This window comes from Pelmatolapia mariae, linkage group LG7, assembly GCF_036321145.2.
Source record: "Pelmatolapia mariae isolate MD_Pm_ZW linkage group LG7, Pm_UMD_F_2, whole genome shotgun sequence".
NCBI lineage: Eukaryota > Metazoa > Chordata > Actinopteri > Cichliformes > Cichlidae > Pelmatolapia > Pelmatolapia mariae.
Genome location: NC_086233.1, coordinates 9,083,041 through 9,108,135, shown reverse-complemented (window position 1 = coordinate 9,108,135; position 25,095 = coordinate 9,083,041). Strand labels below are relative to the sequence as shown.

The 25,095-nt window shown below is 39.2% G+C and overlaps 2 protein-coding genes across 7 annotated transcripts in view; one reads left to right on the top strand and one right to left on the bottom strand.

Moving 5' to 3' along the window:
* Window positions 1–284: 284 nt before the first annotated feature.
* On the bottom strand, window positions 285–12,491 carry LOC134630470 (G protein-coupled receptor kinase 5-like). Its single transcript, XM_063477764.1, has 15 exons — window positions 12,437–12,491; window positions 11,753–11,833; window positions 11,546–11,658; window positions 9,962–10,039; window positions 9,720–9,817; window positions 8,848–8,940; window positions 8,601–8,664; window positions 8,090–8,230; window positions 6,071–6,261; window positions 5,956–5,993; window positions 5,382–5,471; window positions 3,177–3,385; window positions 2,735–2,872; window positions 2,277–2,414; window positions 285–2,197 (listed from the first exon to the last, which is right to left on the bottom strand). Exons 1-15 carry the CDS (start codon window positions 12,489–12,491, stop codon window positions 2,054–2,056), a joined length of 1,671 nt encoding a protein of 556 aa, XP_063333834.1. The 3' UTR covers window positions 285–2,053.
* A 5,324-nt stretch (window positions 12,492–17,815) lies between these two features.
* Window positions 17,816–25,095, top strand: part of LOC134630466 (ras-specific guanine nucleotide-releasing factor RalGPS1-like) — a 99,192-nt gene continuing 91,912 nt past the window's right edge. For 4 of the 6 annotated variants that reach the window (XM_063477758.1, XM_063477755.1, XM_063477752.1 and 1 more), the window contains exons 1-2: window positions 17,905–18,157; window positions 24,364–24,503. In XM_063477758.1, the coding sequence (XP_063333828.1) occupies window positions 24,447–24,503 (57 nt within the window). In that variant the 5' untranslated portion in view covers window positions 17,905–18,157; window positions 24,364–24,446. Of the gene's footprint in view, window positions 17,860–17,904; window positions 18,158–24,363; window positions 24,504–25,095 lie in introns of those variants that run through there. The other 2 variants (XM_063477753.1, XM_063477754.1) reach the window with 2 other exon arrangements.

Sequence of the window (25,095 nt, the reverse complement as noted above, 5' to 3'; positions counted from 1 at the left end):
GACTAAAGTAGAACTTTGAAATTATTTGTATCTATGATGTACAAAGACTAATTTATACACAGTTTCTTTCCTATACTGTGTCTGAATGAGCTGTAATGAATACCATCAGTGACCCACTACCAAGGAAAATGTTCAATACCACTGGGAAGATTTTGACCCCATCCTGCAACAAAAGTAATGACGAGGAATTCATGTCTTGAAAAAGGTATTTTCCCCAAATTATAAGTCAGATTTAAGATTAAATTTATAGCTTTTATAAAGTTTTACAAAAAAATTATTGCATTACAGAGAGTGAAGGTGAAATATATTTTAGAACCTATTAACACAGGCTACAAAAAAACAGTATAATACCAATCATCTGAATAATTTATTTATTGTAGAAGAAGAGCTTTGTGGAAAAGTTACAAATGTACTTTATCAAAAGTCACTGCCTGCATTTTAAAACTGGCCACATCAAAATAAACATTTTAAAAATTATTGTAAAAGCAAAAAGAGTTAAAGTTGTCCACAGTCACCTGCAGCCTCTTTCTCATTCACCGGCCACACTGCTCTGTTTCAGTGTGCAGCTTTCACCACCTCTACTCTTCAGGCCTAAAACCCATTTGATTTTGCTGCGCTCCCACAGATTTCATTCATTCTTTGCTCAGATTGGTTCTCCACGCTCTGGGTGCTGCTCAGTTCAGCTACAGTTCCCCTGCTGCTTTGTGCAACCAGTAACTCGCCTGGTTCTGTGTCCATAATCCATTGCCAAACCAGTTTAAGCTGAGCATAGTTGTCTAAACTAACCAAACACTTAGTGCTGCCAGTAGCTAATTGTGCCATTTGGAGAGAAAACAAAACATCCAGAGAGAGCAAAGTAGCAGCTAGTAAACTTCCACAATGATAGCCCTGGTATTTGGCTGTGATGCGGACGGCTGCAGTTCGTCCTACTCCCGCTGTAGAGTAGAATAAAATAGAGTAGGCGTCCATGTGAAGCTCAGGCTGTTGTGGAAGTGAGGCCTGGTTGGCAAGCAAGCGTTTCTGGTAACTATGCTCAGACCATTTCCCCCGCGGGGGAATTTTTCTCACACGTCCCTGCTTGGATACGTAGGGCATTACTCTGTGAAAAGTGCTCTCTAGTTAGTTGGCCTTTCTATTTTGGAGCCTTTATTGTTTCTGTTATATCTTCCCCTCTTCTTAGCAGAGATAAGAAATGCCCTTAAAGGTGCTCAAATTGTGCTGAACATGACATCTAATTAAATATCTAATTTAAGCTCCAAGATTTTTCTAAACAAGGCATCCAAATAGATGCTTAGACTCTATTAAAAGTTGGATGGCTGACAATTTTCCCCAACCTAAATCTTCATTTGTGTCCCTGACCGATACCTGAGATAACACTAGGTCCCCCTTGCCTCTTTACTTCTACCAGGAACCTTGCTTAACTGCTGACTCGGCTTTGAGTTTTGATGTTTATGTCAAATATCTGGTTCAATCTTGCTTTTTTAATTTAAAAATTATTACAAGTTAATGTCTTGATGCATGCTCCATCCAGGTAAAGAAATCCCAAAAGGTCTGAACACGTCTGGACGTACAGATGACCCAGTTAATCCAGATAATCATAATTTATTATTCAGATGACATTTATTATATTGGAATTGTTAAAAAAATACTAGTACTATTTATTATATATACTAGTACACTTGTTTAAAAATTGAAGTACTTTTAAAAAGTTGGAATGGTGTAAAATTATTCATTTGTTTTGCCTGAGAGAAACAGAAAATGCTAATATAGATTAGGTGTAAGGAAGACAATGAAAACACAAATAAATGCCTGCTGTGCTGTGATTTAAAGGGAAGAACCCTTTGATGCTACAATGACTTGTTGTTTTTTGGTGCCTTTGTTGTAGACTTTCCTGGGATTCAGGGCAGAGTTATGTATTCCTGACGTGCTGTAGCCCTCACTGGACAACAGGTTCTCTCTGCTTTCGTCGGAATCTGAATGATGCTGTTTGAGTGAAAAGAGGAAAGATATCTTCAGCTTTCCACAAAGCGCACACATTTTGACAGAATGTATTTCATGTCCTTACGTTTTTGCGAAAGATTCGGCGCAGCAGGCTGCGTTTGGGGCTCTCTGGGGCCTGGGACCAGTCGAGATCTGGAGATCGAGATCCCTTAGGGCCAAAAACATTCAGTTCTTCAAAACATCCCGTTTCTATTAGCTACATGGAAGACAGAGAAGGAAGGTGAGGTTTGAAGCTCTTGTCTGGATTAACCCTGGTAATGTAACCTAGAACTTGCCTCATTTTGCCAAATTATGGAATTGCTTCCTGTGTTGAACTGGGAGTAGAAGAAGATGTCAGTTTGGTCAAAATGGACTCCTTTCACTGTAGAAAATTCTTCTATGTCCTGTACATCAGTGCAGTACACCTGACTGGGCTAAAAATAAAAGACCACATGCAGTGAGTACAAATTTAAACGGCTTCACGATTGTTAAAATGAACACTTCTACATTTGATCAGTTTTTATTTAAGTACTTTACATAGTATTTAAAAACCAAAGTCACTTGACAAGATATTTCTAGCATTGAAAACGCTACATCCAGCTAAATGGAATCCAGTTTAAATACATAAATGTAATCCTTTATGTATGTATACATATTCAAAATTCAAATTCATACACACACACACACACACATACATATCTAGCTATCTGTCTCTATCAATCTATAGATATAGATATCTCATTTGGGTACTTACGTCAGGTTTAAATGAAGGGTCAACGCGTCCTGCCTCTAGCATCCGAAAGTTGATCTCTTGGAAGAAAGGATGAGATTTTACATCTTTTCCCCCAGACTTCTGGGAGCCCAGCCTCTTTGTGGGGTCCTTGGTCAGCAGCTACAATAGTGGAAAGAAAGATGTTCTCATTGCTTGAAGGATGTAATACAGCCTCTTCCGAAATTGGGGTTAGGATTTAGGCTGAAAAGCACATGTGTGCGTAGTAAATCTCTAAGGTGTAAGCAACCCTGAACCTATCCTATTAGAATATGACTTGGCTTTTGGAAATTGTTGTACTGTGTCTTAACAATCTGGTTAAATAATAGACAATCTGACATACATCAGGGGATAAAGGTATGATGTGCATGAAAGAACATCTTCTGTGCATGCTGAAATAAAAATAGTTTCATTTTGAAGAACTCACTAAGGAGCAGATGTCTTTTGTCTCCTTGCTGAACTGGTTGCCATATTCTTCATGTTCATTCTGAATCCTTCTCTCCATTTCTGAGGATTTAGGCTGTTCTCCTTTGGCCCTGAAAGGGGGCCGACCTGCAGTCATTTCATAAATCAGACACCCGAGGCCCCACCAGTCCACACTCATTCCATAACGCTCATAGCCAATCACCTCAGGAGCTGAAATGGGAATGCAAACGAATAATCTTTTTATGCTTTGCTGCTGTTACTTATTGCCAAGGCAATATTCTTGTGTACTCTGTAAGTCTATATTTCCATGTGGTGAAAATTATTAAAAACCAAACCCTGACTAGTCTCCTAGTTCCTGCTCCTGAAAAACAACCCCAGAGAATGATGCTGCCACCACCATGCTTCCCTGTAGCAATTGCATTGGTCAGGGGATCATTGGTGCCTAGTTTTCTCCAAACATGACACTTCAGATTAAAGATTTCAATATTTGTTTCATCAGACCAGACCAGAGTTTTATTTCTCATTGTCTGAAAGTCCTTCATGTTCCTTTTTGCAAAACTCCAGGAAGGCTGTCATGTGCCTTTTACTGACAAGTGGCTTCCAACTGGCCACTCTACCATACAGGCCTGACTGGTAGAGTTCTGCAGAAATGATTATCCTTTTGGGAGGTTCTCCTCTTTCCACAGTGCCATACTGGAGCACTGCCGGAGTGAACATCGGCTTCTTGGTCAGTTCTCTGACTAAGACTCTTCTACCCCGATTGAGATCAGATTGGCCGGCAGGCCATCTCTAGGAGGAGTCCTGGTGCTTCCACACTTCTTCCTTTTACGTATGATGGAGACTGTTGTGCTCATTGGGACCTTAAATACTGCTGAAATCTTTCTGTACCTTTCCCCAGATCTGTGCCTCAATACAATCCTGTCTCTGAGGTCTACAGACAATTCCTTGGACTTCATGGCTTGGTTTGTGCTCTGACATGCTCCAGTCAGTGAAATAGACAGGTGTATCTCTTTCCAAATCATGTCCAAGTAACTTTACCACAGGTGGAGTCCAATCAAGTCATAGAAACATCTGACCAGTGCACCAGGATGCAACTCACTTTGGAGTCTTATGGCAAAGTCTGTGGATAGTTAAGTTACAGTTTTGTTTTGTTTTTTTAATAAAATTGCTAAAAATAAAAAATAAAAAATCAAGCAAATTTTTTCACTTAGTCAATATGTGGTATTGTGTGTAGAGATGAAACAAATGAATTTAATCAGTTTTGGAAATAGGCTTTAACATAACAAATGTGGAACAAGTGAAGCACTGTGAACATTTTCTGAAAGCACTGTAGACATGAAGTCATAGTAGGTTCTTTCTTCCCATCCAGTTGACAGCGTCAGGTAATTTGAAAGTTTTAAACTATTACAATACAAGAATTCATAGATTCTACATTGGAGACACCAAACAGCCATCCTATCAATGCATGGCACAACATAGCAGGACAAGACCAGCTAACAAGACCAGCTGACCTTTAACCTAAAGGTTAAAGGTCAATCTTTTGAGGATGCCAATTTTCATATTCTGGACTGAGAAGACAGATTGTTTGAAAGAGGAGTAAAAGACGCCATCTATATTCACTGTGAATGACCATCATTGAATAGAGGGGGTGGCTTGTGACTGTCAGTCACATACAATGCAGTTTTAAGATCTATTCCCAGGTGCCTCAGGTTACATAATAGGGTGAGCCAAGGTATCACATTAGTTTCTCTCAAAAATCTATTTTCTAGAAAAATCCTAAAGATATGACACTTTTCTCAGTGCCTCTCTGAGGGAGGAGCTAGAGAAGGTGTAGAAAGTTATGCTTATTTTTAGATTAGATTGCTTTGATTTTATTGACAGTTGTTTGATTTTTTGCTTCTGTTGTTTTTCTGATGTGTTAAAACAAACAATCAGGTCTACAAATCACCGGCTCCCAGCACAATGCAAACTGCATCATAAACTTAAATTTCAATTAGTGGCTTAGTGATAGATAAACTTACATAGATAAACTCTATGTAAGAACCAAGAATTTACGTAAGCAGTCCATCCATCTGTGTGCAGGCCAGTAAGCACCACTGAGAGGTATGGATAAAAGTCATACAATCATAAAAATAAATTGCTTTGTTTTCCAACATACTCATATAATCTAGTGATTTATGTGGGTCTTTAGAAGTTCCATACATACCCATATAGCCCAGTGTGCCCACCCTGCCTCGTACTAGACTCCCCTCAGACATCTTCACAGCCAAACCCAGGTCAGAGATGCGGATGTGTCCTTAATGGAACAAAAAAAGTAAGAATAACTGAAATGGCATGATTGTTGAGATTATTTTTTTCACATACTTTCACTTTTACCCTGTCAAGTTATGCTTCACTTTCCTCCAGCTGACACAATGGGAAACTACAACTGTTCTTTCATTCCAAGAATGAAGGAACAGGTGTGGGAGTTTCTATAAATAGATAACAGGTTTTTTACTTCCTCAAACTACTTTTCTTTTTTTTTACCCCTGTCAAAATACAATCAACACAGATTTTTCTTGAGAGCAGGTGGATGCTTCTGATAGGCTGCATGAGCAATTGTGTGGCATTTCAAACAGTCAGATTATTTTCAGAGTTAAAAATAGCCAGAAAGTAACTGCCAGCTTTTGTTATGTGTGGATGTTGGAATGCTATCTGCTTGGATGTTACTGTAGTACATTTGAGGCTATTTATAGTACATGAATGATTAAAAAAAAACACTGTTTTGTAGTTGCACATACCATTGTCATCCAAGAGAATGTTCTCTGGCTTCAAATCTCTAGAAGAAACACAGCATTTAAAAACTTCTTCCCAACTAGCAGAGATGTGATTTAATGCATGTAGAAATACACTTACCTGTATAATATTGACTTCTGGTGGAGGTGAATTAAACCACAGCAGACTTCTGCAGCGTAGAAACGTACCCTGTCTTTGGTCAGACCAGGTGACCCCATGCAATGTATGTGAAACCCTAGGTCACCGCCGTTCATCATGGTCAAAACCATACAGAGATTGTGCTTGGTCTCATAAGCATATGCCAGATTCACCTGAACAATAAAAAATTAAAACAAAAATAAGAAAACAGAACTCACTAAGGCATCAGCAATACTATAAATTCAGCTTTTACAAAGCTTTTTCAGTTTTTTGTGACAGTTCCAACCCAACCTACATGAGGTGGAAAAATACTTGAAACAATTCAGTATAATTCAGTGTAGAACACCACCCGCTATGAAAGAAAGCCAATCATAAGGATTAAACATTATCCTTAAAAGAAACTGCAAATACACATTTTAGAAAAATGGAGTTGTGCTCACTGATTATAAAAACTGGACATCAGTCTAAAGGAAAATAAGACTATTTGATCACGAAATTCATCGGAATCAGTAGATCAGTATAAACAGAATTCTGTCTGACCAAGGTTGCTTTTGAACTTGTTCTCTCCCTGATTATTTTATACTCAGCTATACTGCTGAGACATAGTACGGTGGCACCAAGGAAGTCCTTGGTTCGAATCCAGTCCGAAGCCTTTCTGTGTATAGTTTGCATGTTCTCTCTTCGTCTGCATGAGTTCTCTTAGAGTTCTCAGACTTCCTTCCACAGCTCAAAGATGATGATGAGTCTGAATAGTTGTCTGCCTCAATGTTAGCCCTGTCACAGACTGGCCAGCTGTCCAGCCTCTCATCCTGTGATGGATGCGATAGGCTACAGCCTCGCTGTACTGGATAAAGCAGAAGAGGATGGATGGATGGATGGATGGATGTGTGTGTCAGAACATGTATAAAACCTGCTGAATGATGTGATGAGTCTTGAATTAAGCATATATAAATAGTAGATGGACTGGTTCTTATAAAGTACTTTTCTGCCTAACTTGAGCACTCAAGGACAGGTGAGTATGCAGACAGGAGCGACCAAGGATCAAGTGACCAACCTTCCAATTAATAATTGACCTGCTCTACCTCCTGAGTCACAGCCACCTCTTCTGTGTCTTTTATAAAACATACAGAAGAGTTCATGTCCATTATCCCTATCCCAACTGTGATAAGGTGAAAGATGGTGTATACCCTAGACAGGTTGCCTATCTGTGTCACAGGATGAACTTCTCTTCACTGTAAAAATACCTTGAATAAACATTCAGTAAAGATCATTTTTGTTAAATGATTTGTTCAAACATTTGGCAGCTGGAGTTTTAACAAGTGTCAATTATGAGGAAATTTGTAAAGACTATTTTGAATTGCTTATTAATCCATGTCTAGTTCGGTGTGCAGTGCAGTATATGTGAGCTTAAGCTTTATTAATCTCTGGCCCTCTTCCACAGCATGTCTTTTATCCCGTCTTCTCTCTCTCTCCCCAACCAGTCACGGCAGATGGCCGCCCCTCCCTGTGCCTGGTTCTGCTGGAGGTTTCTTCCTGTTAAAAGGGAGTTTTTCCTTCCCAGTGTCGCCAAAGTGCTTGCTCATAGGGGGCCATATGATTGTTGGGTTTTTTCTCTGTATGTATTATTGTAGGGTCTACTTTACAATATTAAAGTGCCTTGAGGCGACTGTTGTTGTGATCTGGTGCTGTATAAATAAAATAAAATTGAATTGAATTGAATTGTAGTCAAAGTGTAACTCAATAACAGTGTATATGTTTATTTTAAAGAAGAAAGAAATATCAACCATTGTAACAGTGTAGGTCATGGATTTGCTTTTTAAGAATAACCCAACTTTGCTTACACAGATAACACTGGTTAACAAATATACTGATTTTTTTTAAAAAAAAATGAACAAGGCAATGTGAAAACCATCACAATGAACAAAAACCAGTTTGAAAATGTAAAAAAAAATTGACAAATTAAAAAATGAGGCAAATATTTGAAGAGCACAGCAGTCTCACCACAAAGCGACTGTCCAGTTCCTCTAGTATCTGTTTCTCATTGAGAGCCATCTCCTCTCCTTTCCTCTTCTTCACATGGGTTTTTTCCAGCTTTTTGCAGGCATACATCTTGCCTGTGGCTCTCACCTGACAGGCCCACACCTCAAGACAAAATAACAGGATTGTAAGACAATAACACTCTTGTGGTAAATTTGTATCTAATGCTGTTGCCAGTATCAGAGCTGTTCAATATGTCAAAAAAGAATAGGTTGCTGGAAAGTGAAAGTATACTAATATATGTGAGGGAACTAAAGAGTAACAGAGATGTAGAACTGTGTTGTGAAGGTCTAAGTCCATGAATTTCCCCAAGGGAATATGTAAGACTGAAAAAACTAACATCAAAATAAAAAAAATAAAAAAACCTCCCTTCATTTTGATACACCGTGGGTAAAGGCATACCTCAAAAACATATACCATAAAGTGTCTGATATGCTAACACTGTGTCTTAGAGTAAATCCCAAAATATACATACCGCTCCAAACCCTCCTTTCCCCAGTAGTCTGTACTGTCGAAATGTGTGCTTCGTGATAGGCTGCCTTGAAAGAGACAGACATGTTGTTTTCATTTGAAATATTTTTGTAAATACATTTTTTTTTAAGAAGAACTGTTAATAGCAGCTACTTGGCTAACCACTGATCCATGAAACAATTTGTCTCATACCGTTGTTGGGCATTACCCACATTACAACTGTTGAGCATACACATTGAAGAGTTACTGACCTCTCCAACTGTTTCCATTGTAGAAAGCGGGCAAAGAACATGCTGTCCTGGTACTGGGCGAAGGGCTCATTGCTGAGGTATTTATGTAGGTCTCTAATCCACAAAAGAAAGATGAACTCCATCTGCTCCATTGGTCAACAGTTTTCAACAGCATGTGCCACACTTTAGAGAACTGATTCTGAAAAGCAGTTCTTCTATTGGCTACTGGACATACTGTATATATTACTGTGTATATCCCAGTAATTTAGCAAAATAACAATGTTTAGGAAAAATAGTCATCACATCAGGCCAGCAAAACTCCAGTTAAGCCAGTAGTTAAAATTATATACAGTCAGTATAGTGCAGTGTTGTGGTTAGATGCATTCAGATGTGTTTGATTTGAGGAAGATTTGGGCATGGATGTCCCAGAAAATTCACACCAAAATCTGACTGTGCAATACTCAAAGAAATTACAAAACACACAAAAAATACATCTCAGACTCTATAGGCCTCTGTTAGCATGCTAAATGTTAAAGATTTACAACAGTACAATTAGAAAGAGATCTAATAAGTGTTGCTCCCCAGGAGAAACTTGCTTCTCTCTAAGAAAAATATGGCATAGCTGAAAATAAATCTGAAAACCCTAAACCTTCTGGAACAATGTCCTTTGGACAGACAAAACCAAACTGGATACAATTGGCCACAATGTATAATGCCACATTGGTGAAAATAACCTTTTTCACCAATGCAACCACAGGACCTGGGCACTTTGCAGTCACTGAGTCTACTATGAATTCCTCTGTATACCAAAGTATTCTAGACTGCACTGAGTCCCCTACAAACCTTTTTTTTAACATGACCATCTATAAGCAGACAGGAGAGATATAACTTACTCCCTGCAGCCATGAAAGACATCACCACAGGGATTGAGCTCCAGATTCTGTTTGCAGCTTCTTTCATGCCTCAGTAGGATGGACACACACTCACTGGACTGAGGGAACATGATACACTTGGATAAAGTGATGTGTAGCACAATATAAGAATTCTTGTTTCAAACTTCAGAGGAGAAAGTAATAAAAGAAAAATATCCGCGGTTCTAAAATATCAACCATGTTTTCCGCAAATGTTGTCACACCTGCTTCATGAGGAATCTCTCGATGATCCTGTTCCCAGACTCTTTCCTTTTATCATCTGACTGAATGTCAAAGTCGTCCTAAAGAAGAAAATAGGTATTAAGATTGTTTGCATATGTAGATGCAGCGTCTATATGTACAGGTTAGTTCTTCAAAGGGTTTAGAGAGTAAAATCTAGAATCAGACAGAAGGTCTGATGTCAGTTTTTCTGAACTGATTTGAGCTATTTACTGCAAAATGTTTAAGTGATCAGACATACAGATGCTCACACATGAAGCAAATAACCAGCAAATTAAATGGTTTAGCTGATTCACAATCTGCAACTCGTGCAATAAACTTAAAAAGATCTTGTGTCAATGAATAATTTATTGTTAACAAAAAGTTGTGTAAACTCGGGTGGTTAAAATGTTTTAGAGAAGCACACTTCTCATCTAATTTCTCAGGTTTAATATTGCCTTTGAGACTACCTACTGTATTATTTTTCTGTTGAATTGAATGTTATGTGTATCAAAATGAATACTCTCCAAATACTACTGTCTAGAGTAAATTGTTTTACAATTAAATTGTAAAACAAAAGATAATCTACATTTCTGTGTAATAAGAGGGGGACTAATATTTTTTTCTGCAATGTTTAAAACACAGCAAATAGGAACAACCAGAACCATAATAATGGGACCACTGGACATCCTGATGCTGATGGTTTTGGTCTTTCTCAGTGATCTCAAACTCAAGGCTTTCTACCTGCATTTCATAAGCAGATGCAATATCCTGGATGTGATTACTTGCCAGTTGAAGTAACGGTAAAAATGTCAGGGATTTTTGTTTGTTTGTTTTTTTTTAAATATGCTGTGCCATTTACAAATGCTGAAAAACAATAGGAATTGCTTCTTGCATTGTTCACAAATGATGATGATGATGAAGTTTTGAAACATTTGCCAGTGTTGCAATGGTTAGCCACTTGATAAGGCAATTGGCTGCCGCTTAACGCTGGTGCTTTTGAGTGTTTTGAGGGTCAGGCTCATTAGATACTACCTGTCCAGTAACACTTTGTTTCTGCACAGGATACAAGGTTATATGAGCTGTTGTATCAACAAGAGTCACCTTCTTGTGCACTGAAGTCCAAAATAATGTATTTAAAGTTGTATGTATGTATGTATTTAAACTTTTTTTTTACTCAATATGAATATACCAGAGTTAAATTTGGCTGATGTTTTTTTTCTTATCATTTAATAATGCCGCGGTGTCTCATGCATCATTGTCCTTCAGTAATCAAGAAAGAAAGAAATGAAATGAAATGAAAAAATAACAGATGGAAATTCCAACATGCTATAGATTATTTTGATGTTATATTATATGTGTTATGGTGTGATTGTTCAAGTGTATTTTCAGTTCTCAGTTTTCTAATGTTCTTCATGTTAGTTTCAATCACATTTGTTTTGCTCTTAATCTTTTAATCTCTCGTTATCTTAATCTCTCGTTTAATATTCAACTATAGCTTCTGAAATAATTACTGATATTTAAGTGCCATTATTTTCAATATTTTTCAGGATTCAAATTCCAGTATACGAATTTTTCACAGTTTGTACCAAAGCATCCTGGAGGGAAATGTAGTTCTGCAGATCAGGCCGACTCCGACAGAAGAGCTGAAACAGTTTCTTGCCAATAGGCTGCTTCACACATAGACTATAGTAGTCTCGTTCTAATGGAGAAATATAAAATAAAATATATGGTGTGAAATCTCACAAAGAACCAGAACTTGTTTACACTAATGAAACACACTTGCACACACACACCTATGTTCATGGCCAGGTCTTTGCACTGGCTAATGTGGGGAAAGCGAAGCATTTCTTTCCATTTCCAGCTCCTTCCTCCACCTACAGACAGTGGGGGACACAGAAAAGGAGTTCTTTAGTGTTGTGAATATGCATACATGCATATAACCAAAGTGCTGACGTATTGAATAACTCAGACTGAGATGTCAATCAGCATGCCTAGTCCTTCAGGTTTCAGACAATAGCTTGTTCGACTACAGTGAGTGAACTATAAATAGCTCCAGGAACAAATAAAACAAAGCCTGTGGAACCACATTACTCTGCAACGTACTTTACACACTATCACTCATAGTTTGCGTCTCAATTTCCACACTCCAAATTTATTTCCTGTCTCAAGTAACAGCAAATAAATTCATGTTGCCTTCAGACAGAATTTCACTTTATTCAGAAATGCTACATTGATTAACTGATTTATCCTAAACTGAACTGGTGAGTAAAAAAAACAGACTCAAAACTCATCATTGATCAGTTTCATCATACATCACTCTTTAACACTGTGACTGAGAAATCAGTGTCCTGAGATAACCCATATAAGCACTACCTCTGATAGAGGTCATGTCCCAAATTGAGACATAAGTCAAAAATTGTCAGCATTTTAGCATGTCATCTTCTCACATAAACTTTCTGGATATAGAAAGTTCTTACCTTCTCTGGCTTTAACAAGAGCAGTATTTGCCGCAATGCTTTCGATGGTTTCCATGTAGCACTGTGCCTTTGCACTACAAGTTACCTTTAGTTAAGTACCGCACAGTATCCAGCCTTCATGCACAAAAGTAAAAATACAACTTCTCAGCAGGCACAGTAAATGGCAACTATTATATTACAGGCGGTGGAGCTGAAATAGCAAGTTGTGTCGTCTAACCTGCAGTACCTGTGAGTCACTAAGGAATGTGGGATACTTAATGTATGACAGTGCACTCCAAGCATAGGACACGCCCTAAGTAAGAGAGGAGGGACAAAACACAGGAGATGTAAAGAGCATACAAATAAATCAAAAACTGTAGAGGGGTGATGGATTTGCAACAAAAGCAAAGTAGACAGAAAGAAAGAGTTATTAGAAAATAGTTTCTAAATATTAATATTGACCATTCTTGATCAACAAGTAATCAGAATTTAATTGGTTTTGGACTAATTGGTTTTGGACTACTTTTCAGTTCCGAAGTTACTCCCATTTAATGTCCAAAACCCTATTTTGACCAGAGTTTAACTTATCAGCTAACACTTGCAAGCTTGGTTAACAAATCGCATACATAAACTGTATGAGCATGATGCAATAACATCATAAAACTAGAAACTGGAAGATTCACTTAACACACATCTATGAAGCTAATGTTCAGTCACTTGAAGACATCCCAATCTCCATTTGTATATAACTAACTAGAATATAACTAACAGGTCATATACACAAAGTCACACCCAGTGGCTGAATACTGGCCTCCTGAGGCACAGGGGTGGCTGTAGCTCAGGATGTACAGCAGGTCATCTACTAATTGAAAGATTGGTGGTTTGATCCCTGGCTGCTCCAGTCTGCATGCCAAATATTCTTGGACAAGATATTAACCCCAACTTGCATCCATTGGAGTGTGACTGTTAGACAGAAAAACAGTGCTTGTGTGAATGAAGCGTATTGTATTAAATGCGTTGAATGCTCAGGTTAAATAGAAAAAGTGCTATATAAGAACCAGTGCATCTACTATGTAGTTTACATTTACCATTTTTAGAAGGACACCACATACCACATACACCACAATGGACAAAAACAAAAACAAACAAATGGACAACTGTACCCTCATACACACAATAATAACATGGACTGAACCACCACTCACAACCACTAGCACTTTATATAGCCTCTGTAGAAATTATCCACATATTTCACTTATCTTAACTGCACTACTGTAAATTCTGTACAATACGATAATTATAATTCTACAACTGCTTACAACTGTTTATAACTTGCACAGTTCATATTTCTGTATAGCTTTATATTTCATATTTCTGTATAGTTTCATATTTCATATTTCTGTATAGTTTTCATATTTATATCCTGTTCATAGCCTGTACATAGCTTGTATACCCACTACATCCTGTACATACTTATAGTTATAGCATATTCATAACATACCTTCATACCGTGTACATTGTAACATACCCATAATAGACCCATATTTTGTACCCTCATGCCTAATAACAGACCCATTTCTGTAATATATCTATATATCTATATTATTGCTAACATATATTTTGTAATATATCTATATTATGGCTAAAGCACTTCTGGATGGATGCAAACTGCATTTCATTGCCTTGTACCTGTGACATGTGCAATGACAATAAAGTTGAATTCTATTCTATTCTATAGGCTTAAAAGAGCCTAGTTGCTCTCATTCCACTAAATCAAACTTTCTTTGGGTTACACAACCAGAGAGATAATAGAGCAGATAATTAGCTTTAAATAAGCCCATTTTTAATTTTCCAACAAAATACAAAACTCAAGACTGGTACAGCCACTACCAACCTTGCACACACATGGGAAGCCGTGTGCTGTGATTGTTTGGGGGTGAGGAGAGGAAGACTGGGAAAAAAGCCACGCTGTGGAAGAAAACCAGTGATCAATAAAACTAATGATTAAATGGAAAGTTGTGTATAAACTAACAGTGAAATAAGGTGAGCGAAGAAGAAACACTCAGTGAATCGTTAGGGCTGTTATATTACTTGTATTACAAACAATATAACAAAGGACTCTCTTGCAAGTAATAGAGTTACATACTGTATTACTTTAAAGAAAGTAACAAGTAATGCATAATACATTACTTTCTTTGAGTAACAACTCCATCCCTGTTTACTTTTAATATTAAGCTTCAAACTTTGTTTTGGTAAAGCTTAAAAGTAGGGCTGGATCAGGTGACCTTAAGCCCTCCATTAGTTATGCTGCTACTTTCTGGTGGTAAATTGATTCTCTGTGTTGCTATTGTGGCATTTTTACTCTTCTGTGTTAACCTTGTTTCCCTGTTTCCAGTTTAATTTGCCCAGGGCCAAATTAAGCGTTCTGAAGCATAGAAGCTTGTGTTTAAAAGGGTTCATCACGCAAAGCTTTTCAACGCAGTGTTCTTTGGTGGCATCTGGTGGCCAAAAATATAAAGAGCAACTTGAATCTACAAATTAAAATGAACGACCTGTCCCTACTTCCATGTGGGTATGCAATTAAGCAGTGGACAGGTACATTTATATATATTTTACATTATAACTTATATAATGTGTTTTTGATGTAAGCTTCTGCCCTGGGGGTAGAATTGCTAATGAACTAGTAAAATAAAAACAAAACACATATTTAGGAATACGCAGAGTGTCTTCTCTTCCTCGCTGGCTCCATGACTCTCAGTATGGTGCAGACTGGTTCGCTATGTCTTGCACAAAATCACCACCAAAAACACCACAAATTGCTCCAATGATTGACTTTCTTATAAACCCCTGAATCGGGTACTGAAGCAGTAATGCACCAAATGAAGCTTAGGATGTCTCTGACCATGTGACTCTGGCCAGGCGAACCAACCCTGGACACAGTACTTCTGAAGCGCTGTGTTTTATTTATTTATTTATTTTATTTTTGGACACATGCACTTGAGCTTCAGACCACTAATATCCTGGGATAAGAATCTAATACTTACCTGCTTCACTCACCTGGTTTCTTGACGCTGGCTTTCTCCACATTGTGGCTTGTGCCTGTCCTTACCTGTATTGTTCTCAGCCACTCTGCCTGCCCCCCTGGACTCACCTCGTGGACCCTGGAAAAAATTAAACTGGACAGATTGACTCCAAACATCTCCACCTTGTAGCACACTTTTCTGGCAGCCTCCCACCTTGATCCATTCTTCTCTGTTTTTAAGTAAGCCATTACATTTCACTGCCACTTCTACACCTGCCCAAATTATCCAAACTCACTCTTGTGGATCCATAAAAGTTATTTTGTTCTCCTCCCTTAGTAAAATCCTCTAATGTGATGCATGCATCCCTGTGATTACCTGCTGTTCCAAAAGTCTGGGTTCAATAAAGTTTTTGAAATCTAAACATTATTGTTATTTTTATTGTTGTGAAAGCTGATTTAGCATTCGGTGTTGTGACCCAAATCTTGTGCCTTACCTTTTTTGCCCTGTATCTACTTCAACTTAATTCAACCTATAAAAACCAATCAAACATCATTAGGTTCCCCTTCTCCCCCTTCCCCTTTCAACTCCACTGCCATATACTTTCAGCTACAGACACCATTCAAATTTTAAAAAGATGCCAGTGTCATGGTCCTCTAAGTCCTTCCTCAGTCAGTGTGTGTGTGTGTGCGCGCGCATATGTATGCCTTGTGTTTTAAAGGCAGGTCTTCATCCTCCCTCCGCCTACCAGTTCAGTTAGTGGAAATCACACTAGACCCAACCAGTTTAGTGGTATTGGCTCCTCAATAAATACACATTTGTCATGCTTTAGCTTTTTGGGACTGCAGTTTCCTTTTGTTCCTTCCTGTGCAGAATACCTGACCTTGTGAGTACCCTGAGTGTGATGATTATGATTAGATTTACATTTTTCTAATGAATCAGCCTGGTCCAATGACTTTACCCATGAAGACCAATTAACAAAAAAAAAAGTCCAAGTTTTGGCTGAAAATCAGAAGCACGGGGTGTCTTTATGCTGTGACTACATCCATATAAGAAGACTGAGGAGGAAAAATAAAATGTAATCAACATGGACAGCAAACTGCGAGGTCTTAATCAAACTGAAAGAATCACAGAGAATTATGGTCATTAAAGAAATCAATCAGTTGGACACATTTCAGCAATGACAATGCAGCTGCGATGCACTGAGTAAAGGGGTTTCTCGTAGACAATCCAGTCTGGTTTTATAGTTCCGAATGACTGCCCAATCACAGCTGGTGCTTTGCACCTTTCTCGGCCCCCCATGTATACGACAGGAACTTCCATGTTGTGCTGAGGCAGGTTATTAGCCAGTAGTTTGATGGAACTGGGTCCTTCTGGCGATCAGAATTGTCTGTCTCATCCATTTGCAGCTGGTTCATTTGTGCTGTCACATTCTCATAGAGTGTAGGTAGCTTGTTTAGGCAGTAGGTGTGAATCATGTCAGTGGTGTCCAAATTTTTATGTTTGAGAATCTTTTCTGAATGTCTCCCATGTGTGTGCAAAGGGTTGAGTACGTTTACGAGACTATTATTTACATTACATTGTTTCCATTATTTGACATTATGACTGAGGGCTGAGCCCCCCCCCCCCCCTTGAAGGTTTGTTCCTAAACTCGCCCCTTGCAGCAGCAAGTGCGACTTTGATTTATGTATCTGCACGCAATGGATGTTGTAGCAAAGACATGAAGTCTAGAGGGTGACAGATTGAGAGTTCTCTCAGCTCGTTCAGATTCACAGCAGGTCACCAGGAAACGTCCATGTGTAACATATGGAACTCATTTTTATGTTATTATGCTTCTGATCTTCCATCCATCCAGGACCAATACAAATCCAGGGTTAAGAAAACGTCTCTGAACACACATCCACACAGACATAAACTTCAGGCAGTCGCTAAAGAATTCTTTTTACAGAAAAACAGCCGCTACAAGACAGGACTTATACTTTGCATAGCTTCTTAAAAATTTCTGCAACTTGTTTTTTCTTACTTTCTGTTCACAGATATTATTTATAAATTATATTTAAAAACTCTTTTTCTTTGGATGCAGTGAGCAAAGTGACCCGGAGTTAAATTCCTTATTTTGCCAATTAAATATTATTCTGATTTAATGAAGTCCTACAATAAAAATCAATTGAAAATTAATTGACTAGATGTTGTGATGTAGCCGAGCCCAGGAGCACGGCATAAAAGAAGTATAATGTACGAGCTTATATACTGCTGTTGAAGGCAACATAGATGCACCTGCGTCTTAAGGACGCTATCTTTGATCCGTTCCCTGATTGGTCCGTTGCTCTTAGAGGCGGGAGCTGTCTGTGAAGCCAAGCACACTATTAGGCAATACACCTGGCTATCAAGATGAATGCGCCTACCTGCCACTTCCTGCTGTCGGTATTTATTCATTTTCACTTTTTTTTTTTTAAATTCTGGGGATAATTTGGCACGTCACTGCCATATTTGAATGATTTCGTCTAATGTATCCCTTGCAGCTTGTGGATCGCGCGGACCACACGTTGCGACCTTGGCTTCATGTTCGGCTTAAAGGAGGAGTAACCCTCCTGGACACCGCTTGGAAAACACCGTTTGGATTTTAATGAGCTACAGCTTCGGGGGTTGTTTTAATGTGGGATCATATTGTCGTCTTTGTTATTACAGCAGCAGGAGGAGGGAGGGACTGTGCCATGGAAAGGTAGGCACAACAGATGTGTTTGTATGCTTTTCTCTTATCGTTGGGAAGAGGTTGATACAGACTTGGCAGCAGGCCTGGCAGTGCGCGCTTAAAAAATAGGCTACTAGAACAACCGCGGCGTACGACGTCGCTGTCACAAGACGCCGCCTGCGGACACCCGCAAACATGTTTGCGATGCGCATGTTTTCTGTACAGGCGCGTGGATGTGTGTCTCTTTGAGGCTTTTGACATGTATTTCAGCTGCCAAAAGATGTCTGTGTGGTAAAGTGCTCGCTTCAGTGTTGAACTGGCCTAAAGCACAAAATGCCTCTCCCCCCCCCTCTAAGAAACTAACTCGTCACTACCCCCACCCCTGCCTCTGCAGGGTCATATGTAGGGACGTGGCAGCATATACAATAGTAACAACATTGTGGACACACACACACACACACACACACACACACACACACACACACACACACATAGGCTAACTGCGCTATTATTACAGTAGTATAGTGCAGTACAAAAAATCTGATACTTGCTTTGATATTAAATGACGTTCCTTCTTTACTCTAACTTTCTGTTGGAGTCCAGCTGAGGTAAGTGAGGTGACCAATTGAATGCCATTTTGTTTTAATTAGTGGAAACAAACACTTCTATTGCAGTGACCTTAAACTGTCCCATAATACTGACATGCTCACACCCTGTGCATCTTTGAGACTGCATAGTAGTAATGAGGTCCACTGTATGCTGTTTAAGTCGTATTTTGGCACATTCTCAAAAAAAAACAAAAAACTGTTTTCAGACTATTTAGTGAAATAATCTGCTGTCTTCCCACAGTATAAACACATGAATTCTATCTATATAAATAAATACTTGAATAACATTATCAGTGTGATAATCTATTCATTATGGCACTTGTTAGTGGGTGGGGTATATTAGGAAACAAGTGAATATTTTGCTGTCAACATTGATGTATCAGAAGCAGGAAAAATGGGCAACCATAAGGATTTGAAGGAGTTTGCCAAGGGCTAAATTATGATGGCTAGAGTAATGGGTTAGAGCATCTCTAAAACTGCAGCTCACTGTGTGTGTTTCCAGTCTGCAGTAGTCTGTATCTGTGGTTATCAAAAGTGGTACAAGAAAGGAACAGTGGTGATCCAAGAACACAGTCATGGAGATCAAACTGCTGAAAAGGTTTATACTGGTTCTGACAGAAAAATGTGAGAATACACAGTGTATTGCAGTTTATTGTGTCTGGGGTTGCATAGGCACAGACCCATGCTGACCCCTGTCCACTACCTAAAGTGGTAACAATGGGCATCAGATCTCAACCATGGAGCAGTGCAAGAAGGGGGCCTGGTCTGATCAGACCTTGAAAGATATTATAGTGGGTTATTTCACAGTTTTTATCAGAGTAGAGGAAGGAACTGTCTCTGCAGTGGCTGGGTTTTGTAAACAGCACTGTAGGTAGGGAGTTCTCAGAGTCCACCATCATTTCTACAGTCTTGAGCGGGTTCAGCCCCAGATGGTTCTGACGGCACCAGTGGACCAGCTGATCCACCTCCCATCTATACGCTGATTCGCCATCGTTCTGGATCAGACCAATGATGATGGCGTTATCTGTGAACTTCAGGAGTTTAACAGATGGTTCTCCTGAGGTGCAGTCATTAGTGTAAAAGGGGAACAGTAGCAGGGAGGGAAGACAGCCCTGGGGAGGCTGGTGCTGTGTGTGGGATGTGATACTCCTCAACCTCATCCATCCACTGACAAGTGGAGGTGGGTACAGTAAGATGGATGAGCGTCCAGTGGAGGATTTCTGGGATTACAGTGTTGAAGCCCCAGCAGAAATCCATGAACAGAATCCTGGTGAACGTTCCCGGTTGGTTGAGGTGCAGTCTTGACAGACCTATTTGTTGTTGTTTGGCCTTCCATCCCCGCGGTGAGTGGAATTTATGAGCGTTGGGTATCAAACCCTCTGTTTCTACGTCCCCTAAATCGGGCCGTTTCTGTTAATAATATGACTTCTACTTCACTGAGCGTGGCGCTTTTTAACGCCCAATCAATGACTAATAAAACGTTCTTGCTGAACAACTTTATTTTTTCCAAAAAACTGGACTTCTTATTTCTAACTGAAACCTGGTAGCGCGATGGTGACTATTCATCCCTCATCGAACTTTGCCCCAGTGGGTACTCCTTCATCAGCCAGCTTCGGACGTCGGGTCGAGGAGGAGGTGTCGCTGCGGTGTTTGGAAGGCGGTTTCACTGTCGCTCAGTAATGGTCAGGCATTTTTCATCGTTTGAACTACAGCTGGTTAGAATTGGAAATAAAGATCCGTTTTGCTGTGCTGTAGTGTATCGTCCACCTGGCATAAACAGCATGTTTTTAAAGGAGTTCAGTGACTTTTTATCCTCGACCTTGAAGCTGTCCAGACTGGTTATAGTTGGGGATTTTAATATACACATTGATGATGACTCTGACCTCTTTGTCAGAGGTTTCCTTAGCGTCATGCATTCTTTTCATTTTACACAGCATGTGTCTGGTCCCACACACACCAAAGGACACACACTGAACCTTGTTTTTACTTTAGGTTTAAACATTGAGTTTATTTGTACTGATGACATTTTTATTTCGGACCATTGTTGTATTCTTTTTAACCTGTCTTTTCATCTGTCCCTCTCTCCTGTTCAACATGGGGTTAGCTCTCGCATCTTAAATTCCTCTACTGCTGTTAAATTTTCCGATGCTTTTAATTTAGTTTTATCTCCTTATAACGATGTTCATCTTTTAACAAATCTTTTTAATAATCATTCTCTTTCTATTTTAGACAATGTTTGTCCTGTCAAAACTAGACTAGCTCCGGTTTCAAAGTCGTCCCCCTGGATAAATGACAGCGTTCGCTTCTTAAAGTGTTGCTGCCGTAAGGTTGAGCGTTTATGGAGGAAAACTCGTTTGCATGTCCATCTCCTTCATTTAAAGGACCTTTTAGTCTCTTTTAACACTTCAGTTCAAGATGCGAGCTAAGTTCAGACTTAGTGTCTAAGAGCAGAGGTAACTCCAAGGTACTATTAGACACTATTAGTGATATTGTTGCTCCTGCTCCATCTGCTGTCCCAATTTCATCAAATGAAGATTGTGAAAAATTTCTTTCTTTCTTCGTTGAAAAAGTCAGTAACGTGAGGAATCTCTCCTTCTGTGTCTCTGTTGTCAGCTCCAACTCAAGCTAGGCCTGTAATTTTAGAAAGATTTTTACCCGTGTCCTTACCAGAGCTGGTCAAGTTAGTTGATTCGATGAGAGCATCCTCCTGCTCTCTTGATATTTTACCTGGATCTTTGTTTAAAAATGTCTTTCAGTCTATCGGTCACTATGTGCTTACAATTATCAATACCTCACTGATTTCTGGTCAGGTCCCTGTTTATTGTAAGAATGCTGTTATTCACCCACTGTTAAAAAAACCTAAGCTTGACGCTTCTCTTCTCTGTAGCTACAGACCAAATTCAAAATTACCGTTCATTGCTAAGATTTTAGAAAAGGTTGTGGATAAGCAGCTTATAGTTGTTTTAGATGAATACAGCATTCTGGATAAATTCCAATCTGGCTTTCGTAGAGCTCACTCTACTGAAACTGCACTTCTTAGAGTCTCCAATGACATTTTGATGAAATGTGATGCAGGAGAATGCTCCGTTTTGTTGATGTTGGACCTGACCTCCGCCTTTGATACTGTGGACCATCATATCATATTCTGCTAGATAGGCTGAGACACTGGGTGGGTATATCAGGGGCTGCTTTGGACTGGTTTGAATCCTATTTGCATGAACGATCCTTTTCTGTGGCTACCTCTAAGTACAGTTCATCTTCTATTTTTCTTGCCTATGGTGTGCCTCAAGGTTCTGTTTTGGGGCCTTTATTGTTTTTGTTGTATTTACTTTCTCTTCAGCACGTATTGAGCACTTTTAAGGACATTTCGTATCACTGCTATGCAGATGATATTCAGTTATATATCTCCTTTGAGCCCCAAGATGTTTCCAAGCTACAGATTTTTCATAGGTGCATAGACTCCATTAGAGGTTGGATGGCTGGAAACTTTCTTCAACTAAATGAGGAGAAGACTGAAGTCCTTGTTTGTGCTCCTAAAAAAATTGTACCTAGTGTTATGGAAAACTTGGGTCCACTTGCTACATTTGCCAAACCTTCTATCAGGAACCTTGATGTTACTATTGACTCAGCTCTGACTTTGGACGCTCATGTTAAATCTCTGGTCCACTCCTGTTTTTATCACTTGAGAAACATTGCTAAGCTGAGTCCCATTGTATCGCGCTCCGAATTAGAAATTGTCATTCGTGCATTTGTTTCATCTCGTCTGGATTATTGTAATTCTTTGTTTACTTGTTTATGTAAAGCCTCTTTGGAGCATCTGCAAGTTGTTCAGAATGCTGCTGCAAAGCTTCTGACCAAGTCTTCCAAGTACTCCCATGTCACACCCCTCCTGATTCAGCTGCACTGGCTCCCTATTAAATTCAGAATCCACTTTAAGGTTTTGACCTTGACTTTCAGGGCTCTGCATGGACAAGCACCAACATATATCAGTGAAATTTTACATCCATACATTCCCAGCAAGTCCCTGAGGTCATGTGATCAGGGTTTGCTGGTTGTCCAACACACAAGGCTGAAAACAAAAGGTTTGAGCCTGAGATCTGTGGACTCAGTGGTTGCTTTTAAAAAACAGCTAAAAACTCATCTTTTTAAACTTGCTTTTGGTTGATTTTGATTTTTATGTTTTAGCTTCTGTGAAGCACTTTGTGATTTTTATCTTGAAAGGTGCTATATAAATAATATTTTACTTTACTCTACTTTACTATTTGCCCATTAGGCAAACTGCGGGAGATCCAGACTTGGGTCTGTGATGTCCTTCAGGTAGCTCAGCACCATACGGGGCAGAGAATATTTCCTCTAATGTAGAAGGGAAAGAAAAGGAATATGCAAACATGGCGAAAGCATTTAAAACGTGATTATCTTAACTGGACCTTCATTAATCCAGCAAAAATCTATGGCAACAATTTCAGATGCTGGCCAAGGAGAAACAGAATGACAAAACATTGTCAGAATAATATTCTCCAAACATAACATCCCAGTGCACTTCAGACTCATCAACACCCTTTGACAAAAACTGGCTCACCACAAGTGCAAAACACCTGAGCTAAATAGTGTAGTTTTTAGGACAGACTCATACCGTAAGCGGTGAAATATCTTCATGAACTAAAAAGAAGTCTGGTTTTAGGACCATCAGAAAGTATTGTATCAGAAATAGGGAAAGGTTCCCTTTCATACAACTTGTACGTCTAAATGTCCAATTGTTTCAGTCTAGCCTTGATTTAAACTTTGATTACCATGCAGCTACAGAGATAAATTAGCCCTCTTCACAGAGCGGTGTTACCTGAGTAGGATGCATCAGTCAGCAGAGTAGAAGAATGGGTTGTCCATTAATTGTTTATGTGTGTGTGGTTGTTAGAATTCTTGGGGGGCAAATATTTTATTTTCTAAAAAGAACACAAATTACTTCTGAGCTGTTGCTATGGTGTAGAGGTAAAGAAATGTTGTTAAACACCAAACAAATGCACAGTAATAAGCCATGGTGTGGGGAAAATTTTTGAAAGCACACCAGATCTCAATGGGGAAGAAATCATGCTCGATATCTATACTCCTATGGATTGGGTCATATGTAAGGAATGAAAGGATGCCACATTGTTTGATCGACCTACAGAGGGGTGAATTCAAAGACACCATGAGAGTTAAAGTTCAAAAGTCAAAGTGTTTGTGGTCTGTCTGAGGATTTCATGCTCCTAATGGCAGCCAGGGTGCTTTTGTCTAATATGTAGTGGTCTGTGTGTCCCTCCATGGTTATGCCTTCCCAGACCATCACTTACCCACTGGCAAAGCGGTCATGCTGACACAGGGTCTTATTGGTTTTATGGTCAAGCAGAGAGAGTGTGTTCACTTTTCGCTCTACTCCAGGGCCTGCCCATCTGCCTGCAGTGAACTCTATTGTCAGATTGAGGCAGTGTACAAAGTATGTGCCACCACTGGTCTGTGAGCCACTGTTGCTCGTGTCTTGTGTGGGTAGTAGAGCAGGCCAGTGGTGGACCTGGCCAACCTGGTATACAGGCATTTGAATACTGTTAAGATGGAAACAAAAACTCAAAGTTGCTTTATGTCTTCTGTTTGCAGGCATGGATGACAGGTTATGTGTGCCCCCCAGCTAAAGGCCTCAGTTGCCCTTACCTGTGCATCCATTCAATCCCTCTGTGAGCATGTATCGCAGGAACGGGCTGTCGGATGGTACTAGCATCAATTCAGTCACCTCAGAGGTAAGGACATGGTTCTACAGAGATTATTGTTTGTTTGTTTATTTATTTATTTATTTATTTATTTTTTAATAATCCCCAAGTGCTGTTAAAGAGAGCAACATTTTTTTAAACAAATCCAAACATGCTAGTTTTATAATGGATGCTTCCATTATTTTGCTTTGCACACAGAAACAAAATTATTTAAAAATAACCCCAAAAGCTACAAGGGTCAAAATTATTAGTGTCCCATGATGCTAATAGCCAGTTGTGTATCCTTTTTGCTAGATAACAGCCTGCAGTCTCCTAAAAGAAAATCCCAGCCCATTCTTCTTTGAGGAATCTCTTAAGCTCCTCTAGATTTGATGGTCTTCTGGCATGGACCTTGGTTTCTAATTCACCCAACAGATTTTTAGTAGGATTTATGTCAGGGCTTTGTCCAGGGCTAAATCAGAATTATCTTTATTTGTGCACACAAACAAGGGATTTGACTCTGTCCTCTCTGCATGCAACAAAAGGCTTTGTGATACCTACTCAAGTAACAGTTCAAACCCTTGCAAAACTTAGATATATATATACAAACTTATATAGTTTGTATGTGTGTGTGTGTATATAT